The following is a 19522-nucleotide window of genomic DNA, read 5'->3' as shown; positions in this document are numbered from 1 at the left end:
TGACTTGGATCAGTTTTGGTTAAGTTATTTCTATTCTTACAATAATGCAATAAAAACACTGAAATGAATTTTCTAATAAGTAGGTTACTGACCTTGTTTTATTTTTCTGTAATTTATTATGTAATTCTATAGGTTCATCGGCAGTGAAGCATATAACCTTCCTCGTTGGTGGATTTATGGCCATTTTCTTAGGACTTCTCACCTCAGTTTATGTTGCAACTTTGCACGAAAATGATTTGTGGTTTTCTACTATTCAGGTAACAGGGCCAAATGGAATAATACTACTATTAAATGAGTGAACAAAAAAGCTATTGGAAGGATTGTCATTCATGTTTTAAACAGGCATATTATCTGTTGTTTTGAATTTGAACATTTTTTCCCTGATTTATGCAGTAGTTAGTTATCCAGTTTAATCTTTCGCATTGACTCTTCTATAGACTGGAAATTGTCTGTAAATAATACACATAATTATAGGTCTAATACTGCAGTGAGCTTGTAACATTGCTGACAGGTCCATGGGGTCATGTAATAAGGATTCATCCAAATACAACATTGATACAGCCTAACCATGTGGTGCCACAAAGGAACAAAAGCACACATGGCAGCCTTTTGTATTTTCTACATTTTCTTTTTCTAAAATTATTTTTATCTGTTTTCTTTACTTTAATTCTTTTTACTCCTACACAGTTAAAACTTGATTTGGACTCCCCGCTTTACCTATGTTAATTGTGGATTTATTAATAATATTAATTGTATGTATGCAGATAGTACACATGAACTGAGAATTCTCTGTAGCCCCTATAAATGGATGCAGACTAAAACTTTGGTTGTTGGGTTAGGAGGTGTATACTTGTCAGTGTAACTGTCGGTAAGTATAAAGGTGTGTAAAGATTGGCTCCAGCTCTATCCTTTACCTGACTTTCTGGAATAGAACATGATGGAATTGAATGGTTGTCTAAAGGTGAAGGTTGAAAACTAAAAAGAAAACTACATTCCAGTAGCCATTGTGAACAATGACAGAAAGCAACTGTAAATTGTTAGACTTTGATTACTATTTGGTGTTCTCAGTCTGATCATATGACCAATTAGAAGACAGAAGTGAATATGTGCAGACAGGTTGTGACCCTGACAAGAAGAAAACAAGATATTGCCCTGGTGATGCCACTTCTTACCAGAAATAAAATACAAAGTAAAGTATTTTCTGAGCCAGATGCCCATCAATTGGATAGTGATGAAGGTTTAGGTCTTCTATTAGAGTATTTGATTTGATTTACTATTGTCACATGTATTAGTTAACAGTGAAAAATATTGTTTCGTGCACGCTATACAAAGCATACCGTACATAGAGAAGGAAAGGAGAACGTGCAGATTGTAGTGTTACAGTCATAAGAGTTGGGACGTCTTGTTGAAGTTGTACAAGACATTGGTAAGGCCACACTTGGAATACTGTGTGCAATTCTGGTCACCCTATTATAGAAAGGATATTATTAAACTAGAAAGAGTGCAGAAAAGATTTACTGGGATGCTACCAGGACTTGATGGATTGAGTTATAAGGAGAGGCTGAATAGACTGGGACTTTTTTCTCTGGAGCATAGGAGGCTCAGGGGTGACCTTACAGAGGTCTATAAAATAATGAGGGGCATAGACAAGGTAGATAGTCAATATCTTTTCCCAAAGGTAGGGGAGTCTAAAACTAGAGGGCATAGGTTTAAGGTGAGGGGGGAGAGATACAAAAGTGTCCAGAGGGGCAATTTTTTCACGCAGAGGGTGGTGAGTGTCTGGAACAAGCTGCCAGAGATAGTAGTAGAGGCGGGTACAATTTTATCTTTTAAAAAGCGTTTAGATAGTTACATGGGTACGATGGGTATAGAGGGATATGGGCCAAATGCGGGCAATTGGGATTAGCTTAGGGGTTTAAAGAAATAAGGGCAGCATGGACAAGTTGGGCCGAAGGGCCTGTTTCCATACTGTAAACCTCTATGACTCTCGGGTGTAGAGAATGATCAATTTAATATAAGGTAGGTCCATTCAAAAGTCTGATGGCAGCAGGGAAGAAGCTGTTCTTGAGTCGGTTGATATGTGACCTCAGACTTTTGTATCTTTTTCCTAATGGAAGAAGGTGGAAGAGAGAATGTCCAGGTTGCGTGGGGTCATTGATTATGCTGGCTGCTTTTCTGAGGCAGCGGGAAGTGTAGACAGAGTTTAATGGATGGGAGGCTGGTTTGCGTGATGGACTGGGCTTCGTTCACAATCTTGCGGTCTTGGACAGAGCAGGGGCCATACCAAGCTGTGATACAATCGGAAAGGATGCTTTCTATGGTGCATCTGTAAAAGTTGGTGAGAATCATAGTAGACATGCTGAATTTCCTTAGCCTCCTGTGAAAGTAGAGTTACTGGTGGGTTTTCTTAACTATAGCGTCAGCATGGAGGGACCAGGACAGATTGATGGTGATCTGGACACCTAGAAACTTGAAGCTCTCAACCATTCCTACTCAACCCCGTTGATGTAGATAGGGGCATGTCCTCCACTATGATTCCTGAAGTCAATAACTATCTCCTTCATTTTACCGACATTGAGGGAGAGATTATTGTCGTCGCATCAGTTCACCAGATTCTCTATCTCTTTCCTATACTTCGTCTCATCATTGTTTGAGATCTGACCACTACAGTGGTGTCATCAGCAAACTTGAAAATCAAGTTGATGGGGAATTTGGCCACATATTCTTGTGAAATTGAATGAAATTTACATGAAAGGTGATCTGTTAAATTACTATGGGTATGATTGGCCTTTGAAAGATTTCAGAAAAACAAATGGTTAGTTCATGGAGGAATCAATTCGAATGAACGGAGATGGGAAGAAGTTTTTTCTTTAAGAGGGCCATGAATCTTTAGAACTCAGAGTGGTGGCAGCAGAGATAGATAGACTCTTAACTAACAAGGGAGTCGGGTTATTAGTGGTAGGTAGAATGTGGACTTGAGGCCACAATCATATGAACCATGATTTTATTGAATGGTGAAGCAGGCTCAAGGAATCGAATAGCCTACTCCTTTTAATTTGTATGTTCACACATTTGTAGGTAATGTAATAGGTTGTAGGTTGTGATGGTAAGACAGTACTTATCAAACATGATAATAAAACTGATAAGTTCATTCCTCATGATTAATCAGAATTAAAGACGATGGCCTGGATTCTCCCCAAAAAAAACCTTAAGTACCAACGTGGGGGAAAACGGGAGTATTTTCCTCCCGGTGTTTGGGCATACTTACTAGAGCAAAGCTCCGACACTCTGAGCATTGCAGAGTGCCTCAGCATGATTCACCCTGTTAAGTAGGGGACGTAGCCTATTCCCACCCGAGATGGTGGCAGCATAGCATTGAGCGGGTGACTGCACATGCGCTGATCTGTCAGTGCAGAGATTGACGCGTGCGCTGTGGCCTCTCATTTCCGGCCTCCCGATCGCTGGCCTTCCTGATCACTGGCCAGCCCCACAACCCCCCGATCGCTGGCCTTCTGGACCTCCCTGGGCCAGCCCCGATTAAAAAGATTAAATCAGGAGAATTGCATACTTAGGTTCCCACCTTAGGTGACCCAAAGAGCATGAAACTAGTAATTTTTAACAATCTTTCATATGCTAGTCTCTCTGATGGTTATTCTACTGCAATTGGTTTCATAATATCGCTTATGGATGAAAATGGGAAATCTTGATCTTTCTAAGAAAATAAAAAACAGTTGTTAAAAGTTCTTCAGCTGCTGAAACATTGGTCTTGTGAAGTCAATTGACATGGAGGTTCTATTTGTCAAATATTTTTTGTAGGATTCTGCACAGGGAGAAAGAAATGTAGAATGTCATGTAGATTGAATATGATGTAGCTAATCGTACACTGTAGGATAATGTGCAGAAAGGTTACAAATTGACATCACTGCCTTGAATCTGGAGAGAAAGAAAATCTGTTCTAAAATTAAATGAGCAGATGAAAGTCACCAATCATCTAATTGTTGAAAACAAACAAAGTGCATGTTCAAAGAAATTATTAGGGGACTAAAAGGAGGGATGTCTTTTAACATAATGCTTCATACAGAAGATGTTTTTGGTCTACTTTGTTTTGAAATTTTGGTTGTGTAAATAAGCTCTTCTTTTTGAGTGAAAATAATTTTAATTGCTTTTTAATTGTTTTTAATTCTATTCAGGTGGTGGTCATTAATTGGTGATTCAGTTGGATAGACACAAAACTGTGGTTGTTGGGTTATGAGGTATATGCTTGTAATGTGTAATTCTGGAAATAAATATAAAATTGTAAAAATTGGCTCCAGTTCTAGCCTTCATTTAAGACAGTTGCCCATTTTAGACAGAGGTGAGGAGATATGTTTTCTCCCAGAGGGTCGTAGGTCTTTGGACCCGTCTTCCTCAAAAGGCGGTGGTGGAAGCAGTCTTTAAATATTTTTAAGGCAGAGCTATTTAGATTCTTGATAAGGGGCTGAAAAGCTATCGCGGCTAGGTGGGAATGTGGTGTTGAAGTTATATTCAGTTCAGCCATAATCTTATTGAATGGCGGAGCAGACTTGAGGTATAGAGGCTGAAATTTTACTAGCACATCCGGCCCAGAATTGGGGCGGGCGAGGCTTGCAGAACAATATTCTCCATTGGCCTTGGAGAGGATCTTACAAACCTCAGGTGGGCAAAGTGGTAAAATTCTGGCAAGAGTGTCTATTCCTTTCCTAATTTGTACGTTCACCATCTGGCTTTCTGGAGTATAACGGTCTAATCTAAATTTCCTTTCCTGTTTTGTTGAAGTCCACTCAAGCTCTGTGACTACCTTGGCCATTCTGGTCTCTTCTTCCCTACCTAACCTCTTTGCTCTGCCTTTTCTGCTTCTCCCTCAGATATTTGCTCTGATTGACTTGGCCTTGACACGCCAACTGACATCTTCCAATCATCCAGCCAGAAACAGTGTATTACTATATCCCCCTCCTTTTCCAGCAGCCTTTTCCCTCAAAATTTCCTTATGCCTAGTGTTCTCTGACACTGGGATTGAGGGCAGCAGTGCAGGACATCCTTTAGTTATTATTAAAATTCAGATTCTAATGCATAAAGTTGACTAAATGTGCCACAGGATGGCAACAAAAATGGTCATAAAAATTTCATTATACCCCAAATTACTTATTTGGTCTTTTAAAAATTTTTGTTTGGTTTTGCGTTCCCTTACCCACTTCCGTCTTTCCTCTTTTCATTACCCTCTCTCTTGCTTCTCTTTCTGCTTTCCCCTCGCTTCTCTTTCCAACCCCCACATTATTTCTTCTGACCCCCATTTCCCTATCTATAAAGTTGCTCAAAAAAACTTGTTGTTTAATAAGAAATTGAGGTTTAACAAGGTGCAGGATAATAACCCTGCACAATATTAGGATAGAACAGTTGATCTCAAGCAAAAATCGAAGCTATTGAATAATTCCACAGGGGTTAATTCTACAGATCCACCTTAGTCCTCTCTTGCGATCCCCACCATAGATGCAGTCTTCAGCCAATTTGCCTCCCATATATCATGCCAAGAACTAGCTGAGTGCACTGAATACAGCAAAGGCAATGGGCCCCAACAACTTCTCTACTATAGTGCTTCAAATGAACCGTGCCTCTATCCTAGTTGTTCCACTCCATCTACGGCACTGACATAATCCAACAATGTGGAAAATTGCCAAGGTATATTTTGTCCACAAAAAGCAGGACAAATTGACTTTGACTAATTACCACCCCGTCAAGCAGATCTCAATCATCAGCAAAGAGACAGAAGCTGTTATTGGAGGAGCTATCAAGCAGAACTTACTCACCAATGACATGCTCAATTATGCTCAGTTTGGATTCCATCAAAACTACCCGGTTCCAGATTTTATTGCAGCCCTGGTACAAACTGGACAAAGCTGAATTCCAGAGGTGAGGTGAGAATCATTTCCCCTGACATCAAAGCAGCATTTGACTGAGGTGTGACATCAACGGGCACTATTAAACTGAAGTCAATGGGAATCAGGAGGAAAGCTCTCCACTGGCTGGAGTCATAACTGGCATAAAGGAAAATGGTTGTGGTGTTGGACAATAATCATCTCAGGACCTTGGAGAAGGAGTTCCTCAGGGCAGTGTCCTGGGTCTCCATCCTTCTTCATCAATAATCTTCTCCCCTCACGATGATCATATAGTGCCAGAGTAAAGGACATCGTGGAGAGGGTGCAGAATATTCGGCAGGTGAAAGGGAGTGAGCCAGAAGTTCTAGTACATGTCAGTACCAAGAGTATACAGCAGATATTGAGATCCTATGTTCAGATTTTCAGCAGTTGGGGATGAAACTAAAAAGGATCTCAGCTGTAGTAGTCTCTGGATTACTTATAGTCCCAGGCCATCACAGGCTTCAAAATGAAGAAGGGGGGATCAATGTATAGTTTGAGGCATGATGCAGGAGGGAGAGCCTCAGACTTTTGAGACATTGAGACCAATTTTGAGGCAGGAGAGACCTATTCAAAAGGGGCAGGTTGCATCTCAACAGGTCTGGAATCAATGACCTTACAGGGAGATTCACCATTGCAGTTGGAGAGGGTTTAAACTAAATTGGCAGAGGATAGGCACCAGCAAATTGAAGTAGGGAAGTGGCATAAGGTACAAAAGGAGCGAGAGTGAGATAGTACTGGAGAAGCAATTACTACCATAGTTGATAGGGCAGACTAAGGACTACTAAGAATATAAAGACAGGTTTAGAATGTATGTACATAAATGCACAAAGTGTAGTGAGTTACAAGCACAAATATCCACGTAGGCATATGATGTAGTGGTAATAACAGAAGCATGGCTTAAAAGTGTCAAAGACTGGGTTCATAATATTCAAGAATACAAAATGTTCAGAAATGATAGGGAAGGAAAAAAGGGAGGTGAGGTGGAAGTACTGATTAGGTAAGACATTGCACTGTTGGAAAGAGAGAATATCCTTGAGGAGTCAAGGACAAAATCCATTTGATCAGAGTTGATAAGCAAAAAGGGCATGATCATAGGAGTGCAGGTATTCTGTAAGCCTCCTAAAAGTGAGAGGCAGATAGAGGAGCAAACCTGCAGGCAAGCCACAGAGTTGTGCATAATGATTGAGTCATGATATTGGGGGAATTTAGTTACTAAAATATTGATTGGCATCACAGTGGTTAGCACTGCTGCTTCACAGCTCCAGGGTCCCGGGTTCGATTCCCGGCTCGGGTCACTGTCTGTGTGGAGTTTGCACATTCTCCTCGTGTCTGCGTGGGTTTCCTCCGGGTGCTCCGGTTTCCTCCCACAGTCCAAAGATGTGCGGGTTAGGTTGATTGGCCAGGTTAAAAATTGCCCCTTAGAGTCCTGGGATGCGTAGGTTAGAGGGATTAGCAGGTAAAATATGTGGGGGTAGGGCCTGGGTGGGATTGTGGTCGGTGCAGACTCGATGGGCCGAATGGCCTCCTTCTGCACTGTAGGGTTTCTATGATTTCTATGATGTTAAGAATGAAGGGTACGGAGAGGAGGAATTTCTGAAATGTGTTCGGGGATGCCCTTGACCAAATGTTCTCAGTTCAACTAGGAAGGCGGCATTACTGGATCATTCCAACAAAGGCAAAAGAGGGGGGAACCAAAGCCGGGGAGGGGGGGATGATCTTACCTTTGTGCCCGGCCGGCTGAAGGGCGGGGTGAGCCTATAAGATCGCGAGAGAGCCGAGAAATCAGGTTCATACCCATTTCCAGCGCAATGCTGAATAAATATATTTAAATGTGATTTTACATTGAATTAATGAGCCCGGGACATAATTGTCCAGGTTCACTTGCCTGCATAACTTCGCCAGAAGAGGTTCTCTCTGGCAAGAATCACAGTTGGTCACCAGCAATGGGGACCAGTCATGATGGCCTTGCTGGTAGAACCGGAGGCCATTGAAGCCCCCAGAGGAGGTTGGGGGCAAGGCGGGGTGCTCCTTGGGCAGTGTCATCCTGACACCCTGGTACTGCCCACCAGGCACCAAGCAGTGCCAAGTAGGCGGGGCCAGAGGGGGCAGGGCCTACTGGAGGATGGGGCTAGACTGGGGGCTGCCAGTCTGGGGGAGGGGTGGGGGGGACCCGCTGCGCACTCTGCATCAGGGATTGGTAGGTGGAGAGTGGGTGATGATCAGGGCTGGCCATGGGGGAGCGGGGGGGGATCAGGCCACTGATCGCAGGGGGGGATCAGCCCAGGTGCGGGGGGTCACGGGATTGATTGGTCCGGGCGGGTGGTGGGAGGGCCGAGTGCGCTGCGGGCCCCCATGGTAGATGGAGGGGGTGTTGTGTTTAAGCCATGGAGGCTAGCTGGTAACAGCAGAGGCTAAGTGACAGGTTGCTGCTACTAGAGACCTGCACATGTGCAATGGTGCCCTCTGCTGCTCTCAGCCAGCATTCAGGTGATTTAAGCCCTGCCCCCTCCCCTACAGATGAGTAACCATTTCTGCTATTTTTCCTCACTCTTCAGTGGGTAAGATCGCAGATTTAAACTGGACTTTTGTTTTTGTAAGATCGCTCTTAGATGATGGAGATTGAAGTTGTAATGAAACTAAAGTAAGTGTATGATGCATATCAGGTAAATTCTTCAAGCAAGAACCAGGCCAAATACATAAATTAAGAAGGGAAGTGAAGGAACATAAGATTAGCAAGGTGAGAATATGAGAATAGAAAGACAGTTAACATAAAAAGGAACTTAAAACCTTCGACTATCATATAAATAGTGAATGGGTAGTAAAGAGGTGGATGAATCGTGTTATGGATAAAGAGGATGATCTTTGCTTGGAGGTCAGGGCAAGGCTAGGATATTTAAAGAGTACTTTGCATTAATGTCTTCTACAGAAGAGGATGCTGGCAAAATATCAGTTGATGTGGAAATGGTGAAGATAATGGATGGGGTGAAAATTGATATGCAGGCTGTACTGGAAGGGCTGGATATGTGTAGAGTGAGTAAGTGGCCTTGTACAGATGTTTTGCATCCCAGTTTGCTAAAAGACAAAAGGGTGGAGATAACAGAAGGGTTTGACAAAATCTTTCAATGCTTGTTGCCTGTATGGAATTTGAGAAAGTAACAAAAGTACCACATAAAACGCTGGTTAACAAAATTGCTGCTCTTGGCATAGGTGGGTCAGTGTCAACTTGGATAGAAAATGGACATTTAATTCAATAGCGGCAAATGTCATCCTTATACTCCACTTTGGACAACAACAATGCTATCTACTTTGCTGCTTTGGTATACCTCAGGTTTGTGTTTTACTTCTGCAGTGCTGTATTAAATGACCAGTCGCTGGGTTACATTTCCAGCTTTCTTTGAGCACTACAGCTCAATATATCTTACTTGGTGCTTTCTCACAGAAATTATATTTTCTTGCTTTCTCTGTTCACAGTGCTTGTATATTGTACATAAGTGTTCAATCATACTGCTGTAAAAAATCTAATTCAATCTGTGCGGTTAGCATCCATGATCATTTTCAGTTGAGTGGGTAACCGAGCAGGAAAAATCTGAATTTTATATTTTATCCATTAATGCTAATTTGACATGTGATTCCATTTTTCAATTTTAAAAAGCAACTTTTGCAATATTTATGTTTAAAATCCCTTAAGAATAATAAGGGGTTTATAGACGTGGCACATGCTATTGCTTAAATATTAAAAATTTTGGAAATTTATATGGAAAATGCAGAACAAAAGCAGCTGTTTCAAAGCCTCCTTCTAACAGTTACATTCTCTGGTACATGTTGCGTTCCTTGCAGTTTGGTGCATTTTTGGTTGGGTACAGCTGTTACTTAGTTTAAACACATACCTCTGCTATCCCTAAGCCTCTGCACAAACATATTAGCATCCAGGGTGGGCCCAATCTGGCTACATCCAGGATGAAAATGTTAATCTCTGTAACTAAGAGGCTAGTGCATAATCAAAAATGTCTGAGTAAAAAGCAGTTGAGAAATGGGCAAGATGCTAACATTTGTTCTTTCATCAGTCCTTGCTGTTTGTCTTGGAGGACACAGGATCACACTCTTAGAAGCTTGGTTGAAATAATTTTACTGCTTTCCTTTTCCTACAGAAATTGTATGCTGTTCTGTCTGGATCTTTGAATGACGGGATTGTGCTCATGCCTGACCTGTTTTTACTTAGCCAATGGCAAGCAATCATTCCAAACATAGATGTTTTGACTTTGCACCCTCTCCTTTGGTACTGACATTTCCATCCAGGATGCAGCCAGGCTGCATCTACCACAGATTATACTAATATATTTGTGTAGTCATGGAGTTAATTATTTAGCTAAGTAACAGCTGTATCCAACCAGAAATATTGGATCTGGAGTAAATTAGTACTTAAGAGTGTGATTTTTGGCTGCTACAAAAGCATGAGTTGGGGAGATCAACAGACTGTGAAGGCGACTGAGTGAGTACAGAATTCCCCGTGCTAGAATTTCAGCACTGCAACATAGCTGATTTAAAATTACCTTCAGTTTGAATTTGAGGCCATTTTGTACTGCAGAAGCTAATGTTGTGTAGAACTATGACTCATTTATATAGTGACTTCAACATAATAAAATGCAGGAGTAATTATCTAACCAAATTTGTCATGAGCCATCAATATTAGGAAAGGTGACTGAAAATTTGACCTAAGAAGTTGTTGTGGAATGCCTTGAAGGAGGAAAAAACTTGAGGGGGTTTTGTGAGGAAATTCTGCAGTTGGGTTCCAAGCAACTGAAGCACAATGACCAGTGGTAAGCAAAAAAGAGACTAGAATTGGAGAGGCTAGATGATCTAGAAGAGTAATTGGACTGGAATAGCTTACATCAACAGAGCAAGGCAAGACCATAATCGAGTGTAAGGCACAGATAAAAAATAAACAAATAAAATTCTTGGCTTGCTGGAAAGAAATTGCAGGAATATGGGAAAGTGCAAGTGGGAGGACTAACTGGATTGTTCTTTGAAAGAGCTAGTACAAACTTGATGAGCTGAATGGCATCCTTCTGTGCTGTACTATTCTGTGACTGATTCTAAATGCTGTGCAGTTGAGAAGCTGTTACTCTGTCAGTAAAAAAGCAAATTACTGCGGATGCTGGAATCTGAAACCAAAAGAGAAAATGCTGGAAAATCTCAGTAGGTCTGGCAGCATCTGTAAGAAGAGAAAAGAGCTGACATTTCAAGCCCAGATGACCCTTTGTCAAAGCTAAAAGGCATAGAAAGTGGGAAATATTTATACTGCAGGGTGAGGGAATGAAAGATGAGTCATAGCTACAGAAACCAGAGGAAAAGACTGCTAATAGCTGTCCACAGAGAGAATAAAGGGTGTGAATGGCCAAACGGCAGAGAAGCTAAAATGAAGATGTTGGGGGAGAGGAGGGGGAGGAAAATGGATGGGACTGAAGTAAGATTTGGAAAAGGAGAAGCAAAGGGGGGGAAAGGGTAAGGGAAGGGGGATAAAGTAGGGGGAAAGAGTGGGGGGGGGGAAGAAAAATGAAGAAAGACAACAAAGAAATAAAAAGTAGAGCACAGCAAAAAATTAAACAAAATAGAATGAAAACAAAGGGGTCGAGGTGGGGTAGAGCAAATCATCTGAAGTTGTTGAATTTGATGTTGAGGCCAGAAGGCTGTAAAGTGCCGAGCCGGAAGATGAGATGTTATTCCTCCAGTTTGCGTTGAGCTTCACTGGAACATTGCAGCAAGCCAAGGACAGATGTGTGGGCATGAGAGCAGGATCGTGTGTTAAAATGGCAAGCAACCGGAAGGTCAGGGTCCTGATTGCGCACAGACCGAAGGTGCAGCCAGTCTTCGCTTGGTTTCTCCGATATATAGGAGACCACATTGGGAGCAGCGAATGCAACCAACTGAATTGCAAGAGGTGCAAGTGAAACATTGTTTAACCTGGAATGAATATTTTGGACCTTGGACGGTGAGCATAGAGGAGGTAAGGGGACAGGTGTTACACCTTCTGTGATTGCATGGGAAGGTGCCATGAGTGACGGGAGAGGTTTTGGGTATAGTGGAGGAGTGGACTAAGTTATCCCGGAAGGAACGGTCTCTGGGGAATGCTGACAGAGGGAGTGAAGGGAAGATGTGTTTGGTGGTGGCATCACGTTGGAGTTGGCGAAAATGGTGGAGGATATCCTTTGCATGCGGAGGCGGGTGGGGTGAAATGTGAGAACAAGGGGGACTCTATCTGGGAGGGGGTGAGGATTGTGGCACAGGCGTTGGAACGCACACTGTTGAGGGCCCTGTCGACAACTGTAGATGGGAATCCACGGTTGAGGAAGAAGGAGCACACATTAGAAACACCACTTTGAAAAGTGGCATCATCGGAACAAATGCGATGGAGGCGAAGGAGCTGAGAGAAAGAGATGGAGTCCTTACAGGATGTAGGGTTTGAAGAGCTTTAGTCCAGGTAGCTGTGGGAGTCAGTGGGCTTGTAGTGGATATTGCCAGAAATGGAGACAGAAAGGTCAAGGAAGGGAAATGTCTGAGATGGACCAGGTGAAGGCGATGGGGGGGATGGAAACTGGAAGCGAAGTTGATGAATTTTTCGAGGTCTGGACGAGAGCATGAAGCAGCACCAAAATAGTCATCGATGTACCGGTAAAGGAGTTGTGGGAGGGGACCTGGGTAGGGTTGGAACAAGGAATGTTCCACATACCCCATAAAAAGACAAGCATAGCTAGGACCCATGCAGATACCCATTGCTACTCCTTTGATTTGGAGAAAGTGGGACGAGTTAAAGGAGAAGTTGTTGAGAGAACGAGTTCAGCCAGGTGGAGGAGAGTGGTGATGGATGGGAATAGATCAGGCCTCTTTTCAAGAAAGAAGCAAAGAGTTCTCAGGCTGTCCTGGTGTGGGATTTTCTTCATTCTATTTTTTACTGTGCTCTACCTTTTATTTCTTTATTGTGTTCATTTTTCTTCCCTCCCCCACTCTTTCCCCCTACTTTATCCCTCTTCCCTTCCCTTCCCTTTCTCCCCCCCCCCTTGCTTCTCCTTTTCTAAATCTTACTCTGTGTCCCTCTTCTCTCTCCCCCCCCCCCCCCCCTCTCCCCCCCCCCCCCCCCCCCCATTTCTGTGGCGATGTATCATCTTTCATTCCTTCACCCTGCAGTATAGATATCTCCCACGTTCTATGCCTTTTAGCTTTGACAAAGGGTTGTCTGGACTCTGTCAGTAACTCGACTTGTGCTTATTTTGGATAGGTTTAATTATTTTTTAAAACCTACAATATGTTCAATTATTTATCATCTCTATAATCAAACTAAATAAGCTGGCGTCCAGAACCAGTGCCTATGTGTTAGATACTATTGTGTTCTGCATTAGTGGCATTATCTTCACTGAATCAGAAGTTTAATTAAAAGGATAGTACCAATGACTGAAGGAAATGAGATAATGCTCCAGACTGAATGATTACAATTTATGAGTCCAGCAAATCTCAGGATAACTCATAGCACTTCATTGTGTCTTGGATTTTTAGTGGAGACAGCTGCTACATTGAGCAGAGTCGCATAGCAGCTACTGTATCTGTGGTCTTGAGACAAAAAGCAAGAGGCAACTGAAATTTTGTTACATCCAGTGGTATATCATTATGACGTTGAGAAAGAGGAAACGACAATCTCAAATTGGCACTGATGCTTCACAGCAGAGTTTGGAAATAAATCCGAAACGAACAGATGTTCATACTGACACTAACAGAAGTAAGAACACCTCATCTTTGGAACTGGCAGCAACTTGGACCTGGCTACCTGTACCAACAACGGACATTATCCCACTCCTCGGTCTCTCAGTGGGATTAATACTGGGAAGCTTTCACTCCTGGTATGTTCAGTCACTACATGAGAATTTCCTGTGGTTTTCAAATATACAGGTAAGCATTTTGCTACTTGTCTTTGAAAGGAAACGATTTCCATGGCAGCAGCAGTGCTTCCAGCTAACATGCTAATAATATTACAGTATTTCCAACCCACACGAGAGGGCTGCGTGAGATGAGTACTTATTTGGCCTGTTGAATATATGTAAAAAACTGTGTATCTGAATATCATTTCATTCAGTCGGTTTTTAGCCAATGATATTATTGGCATTGGTCCTGAAACACTTTGTTTGGCCAACATGAGAACTATTGTTGACTGTTTTGTTTATTTTTTATATCAGAATCAATTTTTTTGTTCATGGATTATCTTTTTCAAAACATATCAATGATATCTTGGAGCATTTTGATTTGGTTTATTATTGTCACGTGCTGGGATGCAGTGAAAAGTATTTTTCTTGCGCGCAATACAGGCAAAACATACCATTCATAAAGTACATTGGGGAAAAGAATTGGGTGCAGAATATGGTGTTGCAGCCACAGGTAGGGTGAAGAGAAAGATCAGCTTAATATATTATAGGACCATTCAAAAATCTGATCACATGAGGGAAGAAGCTATTCTTGAATCTGTTGGTACATGATTTCAGACTTTTATATCTTTTTCTTAATGGAAGAAGGTGGAAGACAGTATGTCCGAGGTGCGTGGGGTCCTTTCAGTAACCTTTGAAAAATGCTCAAAATATTGAATCCTGAATATGTGTTCACCTACTCAAATAATGAGTTAACTATTGCATATTTTGAATGTATGACTTTCTGACTTGGAGGTGAGAATGCTACTTTTGAAGCAAGGTCATCACTGACCTACTTATCTTCATAGGTGTTGTGTTACACCTATAACTGATGTGCAAGGAACATTTCATTTATGAACTTGAGTTTTCATATTTTTAGTACTATCCGTGAGTAAACTGCAATTTTCTGTTCTCCACTAACATCAACATTTGACCACATTTAAGTATGCCCTGCACATCTTGTATTTGTAAGGTTTCTCCTAACAAAGAGAAAAAGAAACATGAAATATAAATGGAAAAATGTAGTCAGCATATCTGGCACTAGGAGCAATGCTGGAAATGAGTGCAGATCAGAGTAAACATTACAGAAGCAAAGCTTTATACTGCCCAGAACAAAATATGCAAATTCTTGGCAGTTATTAATAACGTTTGGTTATAAGTTCATGATGAACAGCTTCACCCGACAATGAATCTTATCTCTTTGTGTCTTTTATCTCTGTGTGATTGACACCCCTGATGACGTCCACTTGGATTAGTTGTGGCCTGCATTGAAGCATTCAATAACTGGGCATGCTCTCGTGGTAGCTGAGTGAGGGGGAGCTTCAAGCTGTCTTTGGTTTTCTGTTAGGTGATTCGAAGTTTTATGGTCCACAATGATGTGGAACATTTTGCAAACTCGTCGATTTATAGGTGGCAGAATTGAAATTGCCATTTACTTTTCTATTGAAGAACCAGTTTTGCTCTGCATCTGTTGCTGAACAATGTGTGCAGAACTCTCCAGATTCTGAACATTCCTGCAATAAGCAGTTAGAACTGTAGCTGCATCAGTGCAGGACTGAAATGTCAGCCTAGATTGTGTGGTCAAGTCTCTGAAGTGGGATCTGAATCTATGATCTTTTGACTTGGAGGTGAGAATGCTACCACTGAAGCAAGGTCACCACTGGCCTTGTTAACAATCCTAATGCTTTACTTTGGTGAATCTTCTCTGGAGTTTGGACAATTTGCTGTGATCTGGATTAAAGCATTTCTTGTGCCATCTGGCTTCTATCTCTGCTTGTTTCTAAATCCATTATCTTCCATTCAAAATATTTTTGACTCTGGAGGGTTTTGTGCTTTTCAGCTGATGATGATATGATCCAGTAGTTTCCTGTAGCATTTATGTGGACACTTGGAAGTCCTTTGTTATTCAATACGCACTGAGATCTGGCTCAGTATCAGGTAGGATTCCTGACGTAAAGTTTGGTGCTGCCCTTTCTTCAGATCAGCTATTTATTTCAAAATTGAATCTGCTGACAAGATTTTAAACTTCAGAAATTGAATAAAGCCCTCAGCAGAGAATCCTGTCAGTTTTGAGAAGGTGATGCAGGAAAATTCGGAGAGCAGCTGAGACCCTTCATGTCAGCCATTGACAGAATTGCAGGACCTGCAGGCAGCAATGATGAGACATCAGAAGAAAACGCTCTTTCCCTATTTTTGTAGAATCTGTTTGAGAAGAATAGGCTAACTCAACATTCCATGAGATTCCCTAAGTTTTTAGATATGGAGGCTTATCCTGGGTTAAGTAGTAATGGGAGTGATGCACGACCGAAGAAATGTTTGTACTCACTGGGTTCACTCTCCTGGCTATTCTTGATTTTCTCCTTCAGTTTACCAGGCAGCTGGGCATCACCTGAACTGCAATGATTTTAATCAACAAATAGAATAATCTTCCTATGTGTTTACAGAATATTGACGAATCCTTATTATTTCCAATTAAATCAAACATTTTTTTAACTTTGAATTTCAGAAACTTAGCCAATCTGTAGTGTAGCTGGTGTGAATTCTTGTTGTGTTCTTCAGCCTGCTACTTACAAATAGCATTAATCTTTAGGAAGATTGCCAAGTATTTTAAAAAGCATGACAGCAGCAAATAGTCCATTCCATGTGACAACTTCTTCCACCCAGTTAGCTCTATTGAAAAATATACATCCTGGTTCCACCGTGGCAAATCCTCTTAAGGCTTTACAGCTCCCAATGTGTTTTTTATTCCCTTTAATATCTGTTTTTTGGAATGTAACTTTAAGTACATTTTAATCTGTATATGACTGACAGAGCCATATCTTGCTTGTTTACTTGTAATGAACACAGTTACATTCTGTTTTACATACAGGAGGTTGAACGGGAAATCTCCTTCAGGACAGAATGTGGCCTGTACTACTCCTATTACAAGCAGATGCTACAAGCCCCAACCATAACCCAAGGTGATTCCATACTTCTGTGGTTCATGTTGACATTTCTGTAAAGTATGTTTTATGCTGCAATGTTAAGATAGATTTTGAATCCTGAACTGCGACTAGCTTGTAGCAGAAATACTACAATGATGCTGCCTGCACCATAGATGCAATTTTTGTTCTGCACTGCACTGGCCAATGACTGGGACAGTTTACTATTGTCAATTTTTCAAAGATCTAACCAAATTGATTTTTCTGTCAGTGAAAGTGAAATGGTCGTTCAAGAAAAAACATTTTTAGTATTGTAACTTTACGTATTGATATTATACTTTTGTAGCTATTACAAAGTGGACTGTGCAAAGTTAATAGTTTGAAAAATATCCAATTGTAATTTATATTTCCAGCACTTGCAGTACTAATTCCCGCTTTGTTGAAGAGACAGCTCATCTAGGGGGCAATTCTCCCAGCACGCTGCGCTACTAGAGCGCCACGGCTCCACGGGTCTCCCAGTCGAAGATTTCCAGTGTCATCAGCTCCGCACCAGAAATCTGTGCAGGGCTGATTATGATTTGGAAATCTTCATTTCCATATCATTAGCGGGCCTGGGACTGAGGTCTCTGGGCCTGCTAGCATCCACGCCACCAACCCGCCCACCCCTGCCCGCCAGCCTGGATTAGTTCACTCCAGCGGGGGTTACAACTGCTCCCCACCAATGGGGAACAAGCGGCCAAACCCGTGGGAGGGAACAGAGACCATTGAGATCCCAGCAGGAGGGGTAAGGGGGGGTGCCCCTTGGGCAGTGCCAGTCTGGCACCCTGGCAGTACCCAAAGGGCAAATTGGCACTGCCTGAAGGGCACCTTGGCACTGGACATCAGGCAGTGCCATGGGGGCAAGGCCTATTGTGGGGAGGGGGGGCTACGGGGGTGGGGGAATCAGTGGGGATGGGGTTCTTGCCGCCACTCAGCAATCGGGATCAGTGGCAGAGGGAGGGAGGGCGGCGATCGGGGCTGGCCATCCAGGTGGGGGTAGGAAGGTCACCGGGGTGGGGGAGGGGGGCATCAGGACTGGCCCGGGGAGGTCCGGGAAGCCAATGATTAGGGGATCGGGGTGTCGGAAGGCCAGCGATCAGAGGGATTGGCCAGCAATCTGCACTGACAGATCAGTGCATGCGCAGTGCCCTGCTCAGCACTATGCTGTCAGCTTCTTGGGTGGAAATAGGCCCCACTCTCAGATTTCCAGAGTGAATTACACTCTGAATCACAGTGTGCCTGAGATTCATTCTGGAAATCCCACAAATTTGTGTTTATCTCAAATCAGGCTGCAATATCAAGAATTTTTTTTAAAAGTACATTACCTGAATTTTACGGCCTGACAAAGAATACTAAAAGCTATTTCTCGTAATGAGATTTTAGAATCTAAAGAAGGATATTCTAGGGATGGGCAAAAGCTTAAGGTGGGAAAGGCTACAGAATTTATGGTCCTTGGATCATAAAATAGCAATTATAAATTTGTAGAAAATTCTGATATTTCGAAACAATTGTCACATGCTAATGCATTCATGTTTATCCTTAAGAGTCCATTTATGTTGTGTTTTGTTATGTAAAGGATTGAAGGAACTCATATATGACAATAAAACTGAATCAAGGAGAACAATAAACCTCCTTAAGCGAATGAACATTTACCAAGAGGTTATCCTAAGCATTTTGTACAGAATTTTGTCTCTTCAGGTAAAAACATCTGTTTTTACAAAAAAATGAATGTGTTTGTATTGACATTTGTGTAGTTTATTCTAAGTTTTGGTAAGTTTGCTGTATTAATTTACATTGTCGTCAAGTATTGTGAAAAGAGTTATTTTCATCATGTTTTTAACAGAGATACATGGAGCCAGTTTATTTCTACCTGTACACAGTATTTGGACTCCAGGCCCTCTATGTTATTTCAATATATGTTACCAGCTGGCTACTAAGCGGTACCTGGATGTCAGGAGCACTGGCAGCTATATGGTACATCCTAAACAGGTAGGCATCAACACCCAAGTGTAGAAAAATTACATATTGTTAAATCCATTGAACATAAGATCACCAACTGTTTGATGTCTTTTATGTACCGAAAACAGATAAACTCAGCAGGTCTGGCAGCACCTGTGGAGAGAGAAACAGAGTTAATGTTTTGACTCCGTCCGTATGATTCTTCCACAGAACTGAAAAAGGGTAGAAATTTGATAGAGTTGGAGAGAGGGGTGGAGAAGGTGTAGCAGAATAGAAGGTCAGGGATAGGTGGGAGCCCAGGAGAGATTGACATGGGCACAAGACAATGGGAGTGTTAATGCTGACATTAAAGACTAAAGAAGGTGCCGATAATGGCATGAAGGTAAAATAGCAGAACGTGTTAATAGGAGAACAAAGGTCAGTGAAAGCAAAGCTAAAACACAAGTGACAGATGGCGCTGTGGGGAGGGGAAGGGTTTGCATTGGTACAAAAAAAACAAAAAGAGGGGTCACGATGGAGGAAAAAGTTCACACTCTAAAATTGTTGAACTCGATGTTGACTCTAGAAGGTTGTAATGTGCCGAAGTGAAAAATCAGGTGTAATGCCTCCAGTTTACATTGGGCTTCACTGGAACAATGCAACAGGCCAAGGGCGGTCATCTGGGCATGAGAGCAAAATGGTGAGTGGTAATGGCAAATGACAGGAAGGTTGGGATCATGCTTGC

General features: G+C 42.0%; 1 protein-coding gene across 3 annotated transcripts in view; it reads left to right on the top strand.

Moving 5' to 3' along the window:
- Window positions 1-19522, top strand: part of dpy19l3 (dpy-19 like C-mannosyltransferase 3) — a 69196-nt gene that overhangs the window by 3622 nt on the left and 46052 nt on the right. For all 3 annotated transcript variants that reach the window (XM_078210773.1, XM_078210772.1, XM_078210774.1), the window contains exons 3-6: window positions 133-257; window positions 16749-16839; window positions 18416-18537; window positions 18683-18828. In XM_078210773.1, the coding sequence (XP_078066899.1) occupies window positions 133-257; window positions 16749-16839; window positions 18416-18537; window positions 18683-18828 (484 nt within the window). The remainder of the gene's footprint in view (window positions 1-132; window positions 258-16748; window positions 16840-18415; window positions 18538-18682; window positions 18829-19522) is intronic.

Source organism: Mustelus asterias, chromosome 4, assembly GCF_964213995.1.
Source record: "Mustelus asterias chromosome 4, sMusAst1.hap1.1, whole genome shotgun sequence".
Lineage (NCBI taxonomy): Eukaryota > Metazoa > Chordata > Chondrichthyes > Carcharhiniformes > Triakidae > Mustelus > Mustelus asterias.
Note: the sequence above shows the minus strand (reverse complement) of the source record. Positions and strands in the feature narration are given on the sequence as shown.